Below are 14207 nucleotides of genomic sequence, written 5' to 3' on the forward strand. Positions count from 1 at the left end.
CACACGAAAAGAATCGATAATCGGAGAAAGCGAGGCCCCCGCGCGGGCCCCTCTCTAGCAGGCGCCCTGCTGGGCCCCCTCACCGGCTCACCCACACCGGCCCAGCCCCTTTGGCGGGAACCTCTCCCCTTCCTGCACAGCCACGCGCTTCCCTTTGCGTGGCCGCCTCATCCCTGCCCTGTCCCCTTTCCAGAGCACCCAGTTTCTCCTGACTTTCAAGTCCCTGCTCAAATTGTGTCTGACTCTTTGTGACCCTGTGGACCATAGCCTGTCAGGCTCCTCTGTCCACGGTTTTCCCGGCAAGAAGACTGGAGTGGGTTGCTGTTTCCTCCTCCAGGGGATCTTCCCGACCCAGGGACTGAACTCGAGTCGCTTGCACCTCCTGCATTGCAGGCGGATTCTTTAGCGCTGAGCCACCGGGGAAGCTCAAATGCTGCTTCCTAAATGAGGGAAACTCTCCCCGTCTGTGCCCCCAGCGGCCCCTGGTGATAACCCTGGCATCTTTCTCACCGAGCCCAGGATACCCACACCTTTAACAACAACCATCTCGAGGCAGCCACGGCCAGTTAGTTGGTAGGAGTTGCCGTGACCTTCACCACGCCTGACCTTCCTAGTCTCTCCTGAGGCAGCTTACTCACCGTATAAATGAATAAATGTCCATGAGCTCACTCATTCACTTATCCAGTCGTGAGTAACTAGAGGAATGAGAACCTGTAGCCCCAGTTTGTTCCCTGATTTGCTCTCAGCCTCCCACCTCTTCCGTCTGTCCTGGGGGTCGGGGGCTAGGCAGGGGAGGGCAGGGCTGCCACTAGCTGTCCTGGGCAGGCTTGGCTGTCCTGGGCAGAGGAGGCAGACGTGGCAGAAGTAAGGCTGAGCTGGTCCATCCTAGCGGCAAGACGCACCCAGGCTCAGGCCTGGGAGCTGGGAGCCTGGAGGGTGCGGGCCCCACCCCCGTCCTGAAACGACTGTTTCTGACCATTCACTTCATCCTGTGAGACAGGTAAGGTTTTCTTCCCCTTTCTCCTCTCCCCTCAAGCACAGAACAGCCCTCTGTTTCTAGCTTTCTCCTCTTTCCTGCTGAAATGCCAGCCACTAACATGTATTGACGTTTGAAAAGTAAAAAGTGAAGTCGCTCAGTCGGGTCCAACTTTTTTGTGACCCTAAGGACTGCAGCCCACCCGGCTCCTCTGTCCATGGGATTCTCCAGGCAGGAATACTGGAGTGGGTTGCCATTCCCTTCTCCAGGGGATCTTCCCGACCTGGGGATTGAACCCTGGTCTCCTGCACTACAGGCAGATTCTTTGCTGTCTGAGCCACCAGGGAAACATTGTTTACCTGAGCCACATGTTTGACATCTAGCTAACTATTATAGGAGCGAGTATTAGCTCAGTGACTCTATAAGTTAAAAATACTTTATAGTTCAGTTATTTGGTAATAAAACTCAGCATTCATTGGTGCTAAAAGTCAATGCATTACTTCAAAATATATGAAAATTTTGTTCACTCTATGCTTTCATTTAGCCCTGCTTGCCTTCTTTCTGTTCTAACGGGGCTCATTTTGGAAAAGGTTTCATTTATGAGCCATTCTAAGTAATTTTCAAGCATGATTCAGAATGGAACTATTAAATACTGCTTCCCTTCCCGTATCATCATAGACCCAGTTTCTTCCAAATGCCTGAAACAGATCTTGCATTTCCATAAAAAGGAAAATCACATGAGAAGCATATGGGTTAAGTATAAAATATGTTCTTAAAAAATTCCAGAAGAACCCAATATAGCTTGGGTAATTTGAGTGTATTTGTGTATATTCTTAGTTCTTCTCCTTGGAAGAAAATCTACATGACAATTAGGTGATAATATTTGCTATAGTTCTTGTGATTTAATATTCATACATCATGCATTTTAAACAACATAATAAGCCTTTGAGGAGACAAGTGTGCATTACCTTGCTTTAAAATGTAAATTCTGTCAGGGATTGGGTTCTTACAAGGAAGCTTATTCTCTCTGCCTGAGAAATAGTGATTCCATGGAGCTTGCTATGCAAAACAGGGAGTTCACAAAGTATAAACATCTTTCTGGTCATGATAAGACACTTGATTTGTTCATTGTTTGACTGAAAATGCTATTTTTAACTCTCTCAAGTGACCTGAAAATTGTTCTAGCTAAGTCACATTAAATATTAATGTTAAGCCAACCAACCCATTTTAAATGTTAGAAACTTCAGATTTTCTAATGGAATGAAAACCCTCGAGACTTCCCTGTGTGGTCCAGGGGTTAAGACTCTGTGCTTCCAATGCAGGGGACCGGGGCTCAGTCCCTGGTCAGGGAGCTGCAGAGCACATGCTGCAACGAAGACCAGGTGCAGCCAAATAAATAAATAAACATCCAGAAAATAAAAAAGTCAAGACTCTCATGTCATGCTGGCTCTCAAAGCATCCTTTTAGATAGCCTTCACATAGAGATCTAACAATCGCCCTTAAGAGACATATTAAGACTGTTCTGACATCCTGAAGGCTGCATTTTTATCAGTGATATCAGAGGTATGAGAGTTGGACCATAAAGAAGGCTGAGCACCAAAGAATTGATGCTTTTGAATTGTGGTGCTGGAAAAGTCTCTGGAGAGTCCCTTGGACTGCAAGGAGATCAAACCAGTCAATCCTAAGGGAAATCCAACCCTGAATATTCATTGGAAGGACTGATGCTGAAAGTGAAACTCCAATACTTTGGTCACCCTATATGAAGAGCCAACTCATTGGAAAAGACCCTCATGCTGGGAGAGATTGAGAGCAAGAAGAGAAGGGGACGACAGAGGAGGAGGTGTTGGATGGCATCATTGGCTCAATGGAGATGAATTTGAGCAAACTGGGAAATCGTGGAGAACAGAGGAGCCTGGCGTGCTGCAGTCCATGGGGTTGCAAAGAATTGGAAGTGACTTAGCGACTAAACAACAAAATCAGAGGTATGCATTACCAGGTGCTGGCTGAGTTCGGCTTCCCTGGTGGCTCAGACGGTAAAGAATCTGCCTGTAATGTGAGAGCCCCAGGTTTGATCCCTGGGATGGGAAGATCCCCTGGGGAAGGGAATGGCAACCCACTCCAGTATTCTTGCCTGGAGAATTCCATAGACAGAGGAGCCTGGGGTCACTGAGAGTTGGAACCGGATGAGTGACTAACGCTTACCTTCTTACTTCCTCACAGAAATCCTATGGGCACATTCCTCACCCAGGACCACACAGCGAGTCAGCAATCAAACCACAACTCACACATCTGATTCTGAAGCCTGTGCCTTGACCCATGGCACTGTCTCCCTACAAATCAGTGCCAATGGTACTGTTTTCATTTGTTTATCGTGCACTAGAGAATCCTCAGTGAGCCATAGTATACAGGCAAACTCGGGCTGGGATCACTGGCTACTCAGGTTGAGCGAGGGGCCATGGCCAGGCCAGGCCCAGAAGTTTCCATGGGAAGAGACGCTACTGTCTGTGCGAAGAGGTGATGGCTCCCTGGGCCTGAGTCTCCTCTGTTGCATTTACCGATTCTTTGGTGAAGAAAGCTGTTTCTTCCACATGCCTCCAACCTCATCCTGTTTTGCAAGTAAAATAAAGTTAAATGCCAGGGGCAGCTTTGATGGGGGAAAAGCTGGCAGAAAGACAGCTCCAGACAGTCAGCTATCACTTCAGTCATGTTCCACTCTCGGTGACCCCTGGACTGTAGCCTACCAGGCTCCTTGTTACATGGGACTTCCCAGGCCCCTCTTCCAGGGGGTCTTCCTGACCCAGGGATCAAAACCACGTCTCCTGCAACTCCTGCATTGCAGGTGGATTCTTTACCTGCTGAGCCACCGAGGAAGCCCCTGTGGACAACTGGGACCTATAAAAACCTCAAATCTTCTTAAGGCATCTTGGACAAGTCTCATGCACCCCATTCCTTCTTCACATCCCCCCCCTTACCAGCCAGCAGCAAGGAGAAGTTAAGGGAGAAGTCTCCCCTAGCATCAGAACAACCTGTCCGTCCTTGGTTCTCAGTGGAGAGAGCTACCCCTTCTAGGGCATGCACCAACCGCAGAAACCATGGCAACCATGCTGCTAAGGGGCCCTGGAGCACCCACCGTGTGGATATGGAGTCCTATTGCCTCGCCACCCCAGAGCCTCGCCCTCTCAAGTCCATTCATACCACCATGTAAAACCCTCTGAATGGTAGAAAGCAGATCTTAAGAAATGATTGCTTGTAAGCAAGGACAGTTCTGGACTGAGGCAAGATAGGGATATCACCAACTCATTCAAAACCTTGACCTCCTCTCTGATGTCCCTGGTGGTCCAGTGGTTAAGACTCTGAGTTTCCAATGCAGGCGGCGCAGGTTCAACCCCTGGTCCGAGAACTGAGATCCCAGATGTTGCGTGGTGCGGGCAAAAGAAAGAAAGAAACCCTGACCTACTGTAGTGGGACATCCAACTCACAGCTGACCTGTGTGATGAAAAGTAAGATAGTGGGGGAATTCGTGTAGAATTACTCAGTTGAGTGTTCAAACCAGAGGTGGTTAGAATGATGGATCACTTCAGCAAAGAAAACAAAAGTTGGTTAGATATCTAGACGTAAGCGCCCTTTCACTCTTCAAGATCAGTTCGAAATCCTTCAACAAGACAGCAGTGGAAAAATAACATGACTGCTCGAGACATTTCCCAGTTCCCTTTTTACCTTGGGAGTATCATGAGCACAACTATTAGATTCTGGAAGTAGTAATGCCAGGCTTGCACCTGCGAAAAATTCTTTGTTATTTCCCAAGCATTTTCCAAGCCACCATCTCATTTGACCCTATGCCATCCTGCCGAGTATTCACGCATTCATGTATTCATTCATTTCACATTTATCATATGCCTGCTCTGGGCGACTGCACCTTGCCAGGCTAGCTGGGCTTGAATATTGATGCTTGTTTCATAAAGGAGCAGACCACGCCAGGGGAGGCCCGGGGCTTTCAGAGCCTGTCCGCTCCTCTGTCCCAGCCCCATTGCTGGCCCTCCTGGACTCAGGCAGCCACTGAAACCAGCACCCCGCTACTCACCTCATGCACTTTCTGCTCTTCAGGGAGTGAAACACCACTCTAGGCGGCCAAAATCTTTTTGCTATTGAAGTTGAAACGGCTGAGACTAGCGCGCCATTGAAGCTAGTAGATTACTCAGGTGAGTCTGCATGTGACGAGGCTGGGAGAGAAGGGTGTTAGTTTTCATTATTGAAGCCATGTCAGCCAGTCGAGGGGGGAAAAGCAGCAAGCCTGGGGCGCTCAGGTGCCGAGTAACGGCAAGCTGGTGTGATAATGCTGCCAGCCTAGTACGGAGGGCACACGCAGCGAGTTCTGGACTTGGGGTGTTGTATCACTGTTATCGCTTCCCTGGTGGCACTAGTGGTAAAGAACCCGCCTTCCAATGCAGGAGACATGCGGGGCGAGGGTTCAATTCTTGGGTCGGGAAGATCCCCTGGAGGAGGGCATGGCAACTCACTCCAGTATCCTTGCCTGGAGAATCCCATGGAGAGAGGAGCCTGGCGGGCTACGGTCCATGGGGCCGCAAAGAGCAGGACACATCACTGTTGTTACTGTAACAGTGATCTGGCTTAATCGTAATCTAGCTCCACTTAACCACAGGTGAACCCGCCTTCTCCTCGCCTCTGTAGAGGGAGCTGATGGAAGCCGACAGCACACTGATGACAAAGCTAGTGGGTCACTCAAGGCTGGAACGCCTAGGACCTGCTGCACCTGCCCAGTGAATGGCCGAGCTTACTAAAGTCCATGGGTTATCCCCATCTCATGATGAGAGCTGATCCTGTTGTAATTTAAAACTTTAATTGTACATTAACTGGTTAAAAAAGTGAATTTGATAAGCATGAGAATTATTTCTATGAAAATGATGAAGTGCTTCAGGACAATTCAAAGAATGAGCTGCTAAAATCCTTTTGCTATTGAAGTTGGGATTGGTGAGACTATGAAAGATTGGGGGGATAAAAGGCTAGAAGGATTCTGCACTTAGACCGCTTGGCAGCTGACTGAGTTCTCATTGTACTTTTTAAAATAAATTTATAAAAAAAATATATATATATATATATAATTTGAATTTTTAAAAATTAACTTATTCATTTGGCTGCTTTGGGTCTTGTTTGCGGCATGCGGGGTCTTTAGTTGGGGCATGCAAACTCTTAGTTTTGCCGCATGTGGGATCTAGTTCCCTAACCTGGGATAAAACCTGAGCTCCCCGCACTGGGAGTGCAGAGTCTTAGCTGCTGGACTGCCAGGGAAGTCCCCTCCTTTCACTTTAAATGAACCACAACAAGATCCGAGGCAAAAGCTTACAGGTATCATTGATACAGTCAGCAGACCTTTTCTCAAAGGGACAAGTCTCAGTTCTCTATCAGAAAGTGAGTGTTGAAAGTTTTACAGCAAGTGACATGTGACTTGAACACCAAGGTAACATATCGTATAATCTGTATTTTAGGAGAGATGCCTCTGCAACTCAAGAGTTTTTAAAAACTTAAGTTCTTTCTCAATAGAGAAAATTAGGTCAGCAGACAGGTCTGCAATACTGAAACATGTCCAATTTATAAAATGTTACTTCCCAAAATAGTGACACTAAGTTAGAGCATCGGTGAGGGGGAAAACACAGCAGGACTTCTGAGGTCTGCGCGTCACCAGCTGCGAGGTTCCCAGAGCCCAGGGAGATGAAACTGTGAGCCCCTTGTGCAGATGCTAGTAAGAGCTTCAAGTTGACGGCAACAGTGAACAAGCCTGGGGCCCTTCTAAGCACAGGCTCCTGGGTGGCTGCACGGGTCTTGTGCCCTGAACACAGCTCTGCTGCCACTGACTGTTACTGGCAAAGAAGAACTTCTTAAAGAAGTTTCCTTTGTACCAGTTTATTACTCATAAAAAGCCAGTGTGAATGGAACAGACGTGGACTTGATCAAAGTTGGTCTTTATCATTAATTGTACTTCTGATGAGGAAATACATGAAGAATAAAATTGAGAATCTCATACTCTTTCTAGGTAACTTGTCTTTACATCCTAATTGTCAGGAATTTAAAGGTCTTTTTTTTTTTTTTTTTGGTCCTCCCCCCTCCCAAGAATAATATCCTCGATCCAGTCTATGGATCAAAGAATCCTGAAATGTTTAAATATATCTCTTATGCAAAAGGGTTTGAGTTCTATTTTGGAAAAAATTAGAAGATAAGAATATAGACCCTATAGAATAAATCAAAGATATGTTGTTGGCCATGAGGCAAAGGCATGGAATGAAATTCTTAAGAAGAAAAGTTTAAGACAAAATCTTGAAGTGTAAGAGAATGGTTTAAAAAAATTGTTTTTCAATCTGAGTTCAGACAACCTGGAGATTCTGACAAGAAATAAGGTTAACAACAATGGAGTCATGATGATTTGTTGGAAAACAAAATTTTAAAGGATGGAGAAATTATATATACCATGACAAAAACAGATAAATCAATATGAAGAGGATGAAGAGGATATTTAATTCAAGACCATAAATCAGTCATACAGTGGTGAGCATTGCCCTGTGTGTAGGTTTACATAATATTGAAGAATGACAGAGTCAGCAGTCGATGTTGAAACAATAGAAAGCTAGAAGAAATTTACCAAGAAAAAAAATAACACTTTAAAGCCACTTACAATTGCTGCTCTTATTAAATAAACATAGTGTCTTTTATTTTTTATTGTTAAACATGGTACATTTTAAATTGGAATGGAACGTTTATGGCATATACATATTACTTTTGATTTCTCACTTTGACTTTTATGTTAACTAACCAGTAATCCCTCGACTAGGAAGACTTCTCTTACTTCAGTTATTACGTTCATTCATTCTGTTGCTGCTATGGTAGGAGCCCTTGTGTCAGGCTTGGTTAGTTGCTGAGTTACTTGAAAAAGTCATTTACAAGTTCATATCTTAAACATCTTTAACTTAAAATATATAACTTACATTCACACGTTGACTTTTTTTAGTACAGGGACATATGTGTTGGTTGGTTATAGTTTCCTGAGCCTTTTTCACATTAACCACACCATGATAATTTCCAATTTCTGTTTCTTTAGTAGGGAAGGAGAAATTATAGATCTTTGCTGAACAAATTTGAGTGTAAACTCCTTCTGCATTTTTAAAGATTCCGTTTCTTTTTTTTTTTTTTTTAACAGATGCCTTGTCCAGTTCAGCAGCTTGTTGATGTCTTTTGTGTTTAGTGGCTCACATTTATTTGGGTCATTGCATTCACTTTAGTTTTCTTAGAAACATTTGCCTTTTTTCACACTTACATTTCACAACTTGACACAAAGACAGACAGACCTTGGGTATATTGCAGGTTCAGCTCCAGACCACTGCAATAAAGCACACATCACAGTGAAGCGAGTCACATGAGCTTTTTGGTTTCCCATATGAAGTTGTGTTTACACCATACGCAGTCTGTTAAGTGTGACAGCATGTCTAAAAAACAATGTAGATACCTTAATTTAAAAATGCTTTATTGCTAAGAAATGCTGACATTATCTGACATTGCAGGGTTGCCACAAACCTTCAATTTATACAAAACCCAGTGTGTTCAAAGCACAATAAACTCAAGCAAGAAAACAAGGTAGGCTTGTATTTAATTAGATTTCATGAGTTCAGCTAGTTAAAAACAGACCTGAGAACTTGGTAACTGGTGGGGGCAGAAAGACGTCGGCACACTGGAGAGTAGACCCCTAGCTTAGCGTGTGCTGGATTATAAGAACATCTGTTTATTTTTTAATTTTTATTTCATATTGGAGTTTAATTTACAATTTTGTGTTAGTTTCAGGTGGACAGCAAAGTGATTCAGTTGCATGTATACCTGTTCTTTTTAAAATTCTTTTCTCTTTTAGGTTATTGCATAATACTGAGTAGAGTTCCCTGTGCTCTACAGCAGGTCTTTGTAGGTTATCTATTTTAAATACAGCAGTGTGTACATGTCAGTTCCAAGTTCCCAACTTCTGCCCTCCTTCACGTTTCCCCTTTGGTAACTGTAAGTTGTTTTCTGTGAGCCTGTTTCTATTTTGTAAATAAGTTCATTTGTATCATTCTTTTTAAGATTCCTCATATAAGTGGTATCATATGATACTTGTCTGTCTGACTTGCTTACTATGATAATCTCTAGGTCCATCCATGTTGCTGCAAATAACATTATTTCTTCTCTTTGAATGGCTGAGTAATGTGCCACTGTACCTATGTACCACTTTTCTTTATCCATTCCTCTGTCGATGGACATTTAGGTTGCTCCCATGTTTTGGTTATTGTAAACAGCACTGCAGTGAACATTGGGCTGCATTAGCCTTGCGAACTATAGTTTTCTCTGGATATATTCCCAGTGGGATTGCTGGATCATGTCTGTATGTTTTAGAGGGAATGAAGAACGTGGGTCTGTCTGGCTACTTGGTGAATAGAATACTAGCTGGCCTTGCCTAAGTTGCTTGGGGAATTAATAAATAAATCGCCGGGGCCACCCATCTAGGGGCACACCCAACACAGCTACCTATGGGAAAAACAGTGTGAGTTATAAATACTCAATCATGACTTCCAATTTGTGGCTCATATTTGAAATCTGTTTTCATTGAAATCCCTGTAATGGGTCATGGGAGCCTGTCTCAGCATCTCTGCAAGTGCCTTTTGGGTGGATGGAAGGCTCCTGGGATTCCCTGGATGCTGCTGGTTCTTCAGTCAGACCATCCAAAATATGCCTTCCATGTTGGAGGAAATCTCTTCATGGAGAGTAATGACAAAAATAGTTTTACTTGTGTAAATTTTTATTAAGCTTTGTCATAACAGACAGGGAACAAAAAAGATGAAGTTAATAGTGAGGCACTGTTTCGCTCTTCACTTTCGCTGGTCAGACTGAAAGATTCTGTTTGTGCTCCTGATTGTTGGGGCTTTTCTGCTTCTGCTTGGTTTCTGGCACTGATTTTTGCCGGGGTCATTTCTAGAGCAATCAGTCTTTAAAATAGGAGAATAAGAGGCAGTAGGTATCCTAACATTCACTGAACTTTCTATTTGGTTTTCAAAAGGTCCACTAATTAAAGACTGGCTAAATCCAGTCACCCACAAAAGGTCATGATAGAACACCCTGGGGACAAAACGACCCCCCACTCCAGGGTTCAGAAGGAAACAGTGATTTGTAAGATTGTTTTTGTTTGAGGTTGGTTTTTTTTTCTTTTCATGTTAGTCTTATGAATCTCTTTTTCTAGGAGTTAAAATGTTACGGAAATTAATTTCTGCTAGATACTGGGCCCACGTGGCCCCAGGGCCCTCCAGGGTGAGCTCAGGGACCTGTCAGGAAGGGTAAAAAGATGGGAGTCCGCTGAGCGAGGAGGCTGGGCTGAGGTGGGCCCCAGGGTCGGGTCAGGCGGCAGCCTTCCCTCCAGCCTCTGCATCTTTCCTGACACACGGACCACTGCTGCGCCCTCGGCGGTGTTTGCGGCGTATCCGTCGCGCGCACGCCCGTCGGCAACACCCGAGCCCCGTCTGTGGGTCTGCGATCCCGCGTCCTCTGCTGCCGCGTGTCGCCCTTGCGGCCAGCGACGACGCCCGAGGCGTCTCCTCTTCGCGCCCTTCCCCCTCTCTCGGTCAGGCCGGGTGAGGTGACAGCACGTCCGGAGCCGGGGTGGGTCCACCGGGGTCCCGCCCCTCACAAGGCCGGCTTCCCTCCCAGATCCCTGACTCACTCTGTGCTTCCCTCTTCCTCTCCCCTGCAGGCAGCGTGACTGGAAACAGTAACTCCACGTTTATTTCCAGCGGGCAAGTGATGAACTTCAAGGGCGACATCATCGTGGTCTACGTCAGTCAGAACTCGCAGGAGGGCCCGGCGGCGCCGGGCGGCGGCGCGGGGGAGCCGGCGGGCCGCCCGGTGCAGGAGGAGAGCCCGCCGCGCCGCGACTCGTTCGCCGGCCTCGGGCCGCGCTTCCCGGACGCGTGCGCCGGCCTCGACGTGGGCCCGGGGCTGCAGGAGCGCGGCGCCCCGGCGCCGGACAAGGCCTCGCGGCCGGTGCAGGAGCAGGGGGCGGCCGAGACGCGGCGCTAAGCGCCGAGCACCCTCGGCGGTTCACGGCGCCCCTCGGGGCCGCGGGGCCTCCACACGCGGGCCGCGCACGTCGGAAGCCGCGTCGCCGCCTGGCGGCGGGGCGGGGCGGGGGCGTGGTCTCGGGCGGGGCGGGGCCATGGCCCAGGGTCTGCGCCTTCACGCCCCTGCATTCGGTTTAGCTGCGTGAAATGACCAGACGTCCTTTGTCCACCTTGGTTAAATGGAATCGAGGACGTTTTGGGGAAAAAAATACGTTTGTTATTACTACTCTGCCGTCCACAGTCAAGTCTCAACGCATTGCACAGGTACACGTTGCTGTCTTGAGTCGCTCCGCTTTTTACCTCCTTTTATAGTTTTTCTTCTCTTAACCTCGCATTATCAGCTCATCAGTAGTTTATCTCTTCAAGGCATCTATTTCTACGGCTGTCTCTTCCATTTGGGTCTGTATCCTTGCCCCCCCACCCTTTCTCTATATTTGATATTTGTATTTCACTGTCTTTCGTAACGTTTTTCTTGATACTGTTTCCGCCCCACCCCGTTTCTTTCTTTTTTTACTATTTAACGATTTTCTTGAAAATTCTCCTACGGTGACGGTCTTTATGTTTCTTTCACCTCTTCTCACAAGTAGGTGCCTGTGTGTAGTGATGGGGGGGGTGTGGCGAGGAGTCTGTACAAAGCACTTTTGGGAAAAGGCTAGAAATGTGAAGCCTGGCGGGAAGCTTGGGGAACAAGAGGAGAGACTTTGAGCTCTTGAAAACTTTTCTGAGTTCTCAATTTTCTAAAGGAAGGGAAAATCCCCCTAAATATTTTTAAGTGTGTGTCAATTTCTAGGCAGCCCAAAGCTGCAATATTTGTGTCTGACTCCTTTAATCCATCTCAAAATGGTTCATCCGCATCCCCATCCATATGCCGAGATGAATGTGCATACCCATCCCAGCAGAGGCAGCAGAACCTGGGTAACTAAATCTCTAAAAATCTAAGTGCTGCACTTGGCATTCTCATTCTTGAGAATGAGAAAAACATGTGGAAAACGAGTAGGATATGGGATGGCCTGCACACTCAGTGAAAAAAAAAGTGCTGCGAAAGTTCAAGAAAGGAAGAATAAAGACGTTGATATACACTTTTTCTTTCTAAACAAGAATAGCATGAATGTGTTTAGGCAATAGGCCCTATTTTCTTCCTAAATGTGTGTCTGTAGTTTATACTTGTAGAAGTGGAAAATATTCCTGTTATTTTCCATGCATCTGAATTAAAAACCAAATCCTTATATTGTGAACTTAAGAAAATTTATCATAGAGATGCTTTCTCTTAGCATCAGTGCTCTTGTGAGGAAACATACAGTGTGAGTAGGTTGAAAGGAGTTACCCGAGGTGTTTCATCTATTGTGGCCAGTTAGCATTTGTTTTCCTCAAATACTAAAGTTACTATGCCTGAGCACATTAAAACTGATTTTTTGGATCTGGTAGGTTTTGAAAGTGCTAATAGTAGTCACTGTCCAAACTTGAATGACCTCAAATGCCCAGCTGAAGGGAATGATCATTGATCAGGGGTTTCTCCCTGTTGATTGCAGGTCTGTTGGAAATGCTAGAATAGCAGCTGTCAATTATGATTTTTAATGGAGAAGCAGCTGCTGCTGCTGCTAAATCGCTTCATTCATGTCCGACTCTGTGCGACCCCATAGACGGCAGCCCACCAGGCTCCGCCATCCCTGGGATTCTCCAGGCAAGAACACTGGAGTGGGTTGCCATTTCCTTCTCCAGTGCATGAAAGTGAAAAGGGAAAGTGAAGTCGCTCAGTCATTTCCAACTCTTAGCGACCCCAGGGTCTGCAGCCTACCAGGCTCCTCCGTCCATGGGATTTTCCAGGCAAGAGCGCTGGAGTGGGGTGCCATTGCCATCTCCTTGGAGAAGCAGAGGTGGCTCTATAATTTCTGTGGCTCCTTAGCAGACATGAAAAACGCCAGGAAATATGCTTATTGCCAGAATGATCCGTTAGTGAGAATTTACTGTCTGCACTGCCCTTTTCTCATCCATCCAAAGAGAGATATAAAAATGGGAGTAACTATTATACCTTTTGTTATATTATAGTTCACTGAGGAGAAGGCAGAGCTAAAGACCCAAGTTTCTACTGTGACTGTCACCATCTCACTAATACTTTACCTTTCTCTGCTTTCTTTTTTTTTATTTTTCCTACAAAAAGGCACTAATGGTAATTTTTGACACTTGCTCTACTTGGAAATAACAAAAGAATGCTACAGTGAATGTTAAAGTGTCTTGAGCTCCTTAAATAAAAGGTGCTAAATAAACACATAAGAATCTACTTTCAGAAAAAGGTAGTATTCTTTCCTACACTGGTCCCTGCTAATCCTACATTGATCCAAAGACAATTAAATGATAGGAAATGGATAGCAAATATAGCTCTGTGTCTGTGTATTATAGAGTTGTGTATGACAAATGTAAACAGAATGAAATGAAGACAGTCATGAAAAACTGGGGAATGTGATAAAAAGATTATTAAACTTATATTTGACAAGGAACTTTTTTTCATGGCTTGTTTAAACAAATCTTTTTGTGAAATACTGACCTGACTTCTTTCTCATCGCTGTGGTGTGCTGTGGTATCGAATGTTGGTTATATTGTGTCATTGGTGGAGACCTTGACAAAAGCTGGGACATAAGATGCCTTGTTTTAATAATGTATCTACGGTAGGTCTCACTAGTAAAATTCTTCAAAGGACGGGCTGGCTATGCAGTGGGTGAGTTGAAAGGGAAATGGAATCTAGTGTTTTCTACCCACACCTAATTCAACTCTCAGAAACAGAAAGAATTAATTTCTTCGCTCTACTTGTAAGGAAAAGAGCAGTTTGAATGTGAGATATTGGACCTTCATAGGGCAGGAGGAGAGAGGGCTCTAGCTGTGTAACAAGGTACCCCAAACTCAGTGCTTTAAAACCACCACCATTGACTTAGCTCCCACCTCTGGGGGTTGGCTCAACTTGGTTTGTTCTTTAGGCCTGGGTGAGCCTGGCTGGCCTTGCTGACCCACGTGCAGATTGCGGGCTGGTTGGCTGGGGGTTGGCCGGCTGGATGCTAGACTGAACCCTCTCCCTGCGGTCCCCTCACTCTCCCAGCAGG

The 14207-nt window shown here is 45.7% G+C and overlaps 1 protein-coding gene across 5 annotated transcripts in view; it reads left to right on the forward strand.

The window, feature by feature from the left end:
* Positions 1-13610, forward strand: part of TNFRSF11A (TNF receptor superfamily member 11a) — a 62748-nt gene extending 49138 nt beyond the window's left edge. For 4 of the 5 annotated variants that reach the window (XM_081562270.1, XM_081562272.1, XM_081562273.1 and 1 more), the window contains exon 10: positions 10749-13610. In XM_081562270.1, coding sequence (XP_081418396.1) covers positions 10749-11074 — 326 coding nt within the window. In that variant the 3' untranslated portion in view covers positions 11075-13610. The remainder of the gene's footprint in view (positions 1-10748) is intronic. The other variant, XM_081562274.1, reaches the window with a different exon arrangement.
* The last annotated feature ends 597 nt before the right edge of the window (positions 13611-14207 follow it).

This window comes from Giraffa tippelskirchi, chromosome 14 (genome assembly GCF_054371585.1).
Source record: "Giraffa tippelskirchi isolate mGirTip1 chromosome 14, T2T-mGirTip1v1.2.pri, whole genome shotgun sequence".
NCBI classification, from domain to species: Eukaryota; Metazoa; Chordata; class Mammalia; order Artiodactyla; family Giraffidae; genus Giraffa; species Giraffa tippelskirchi.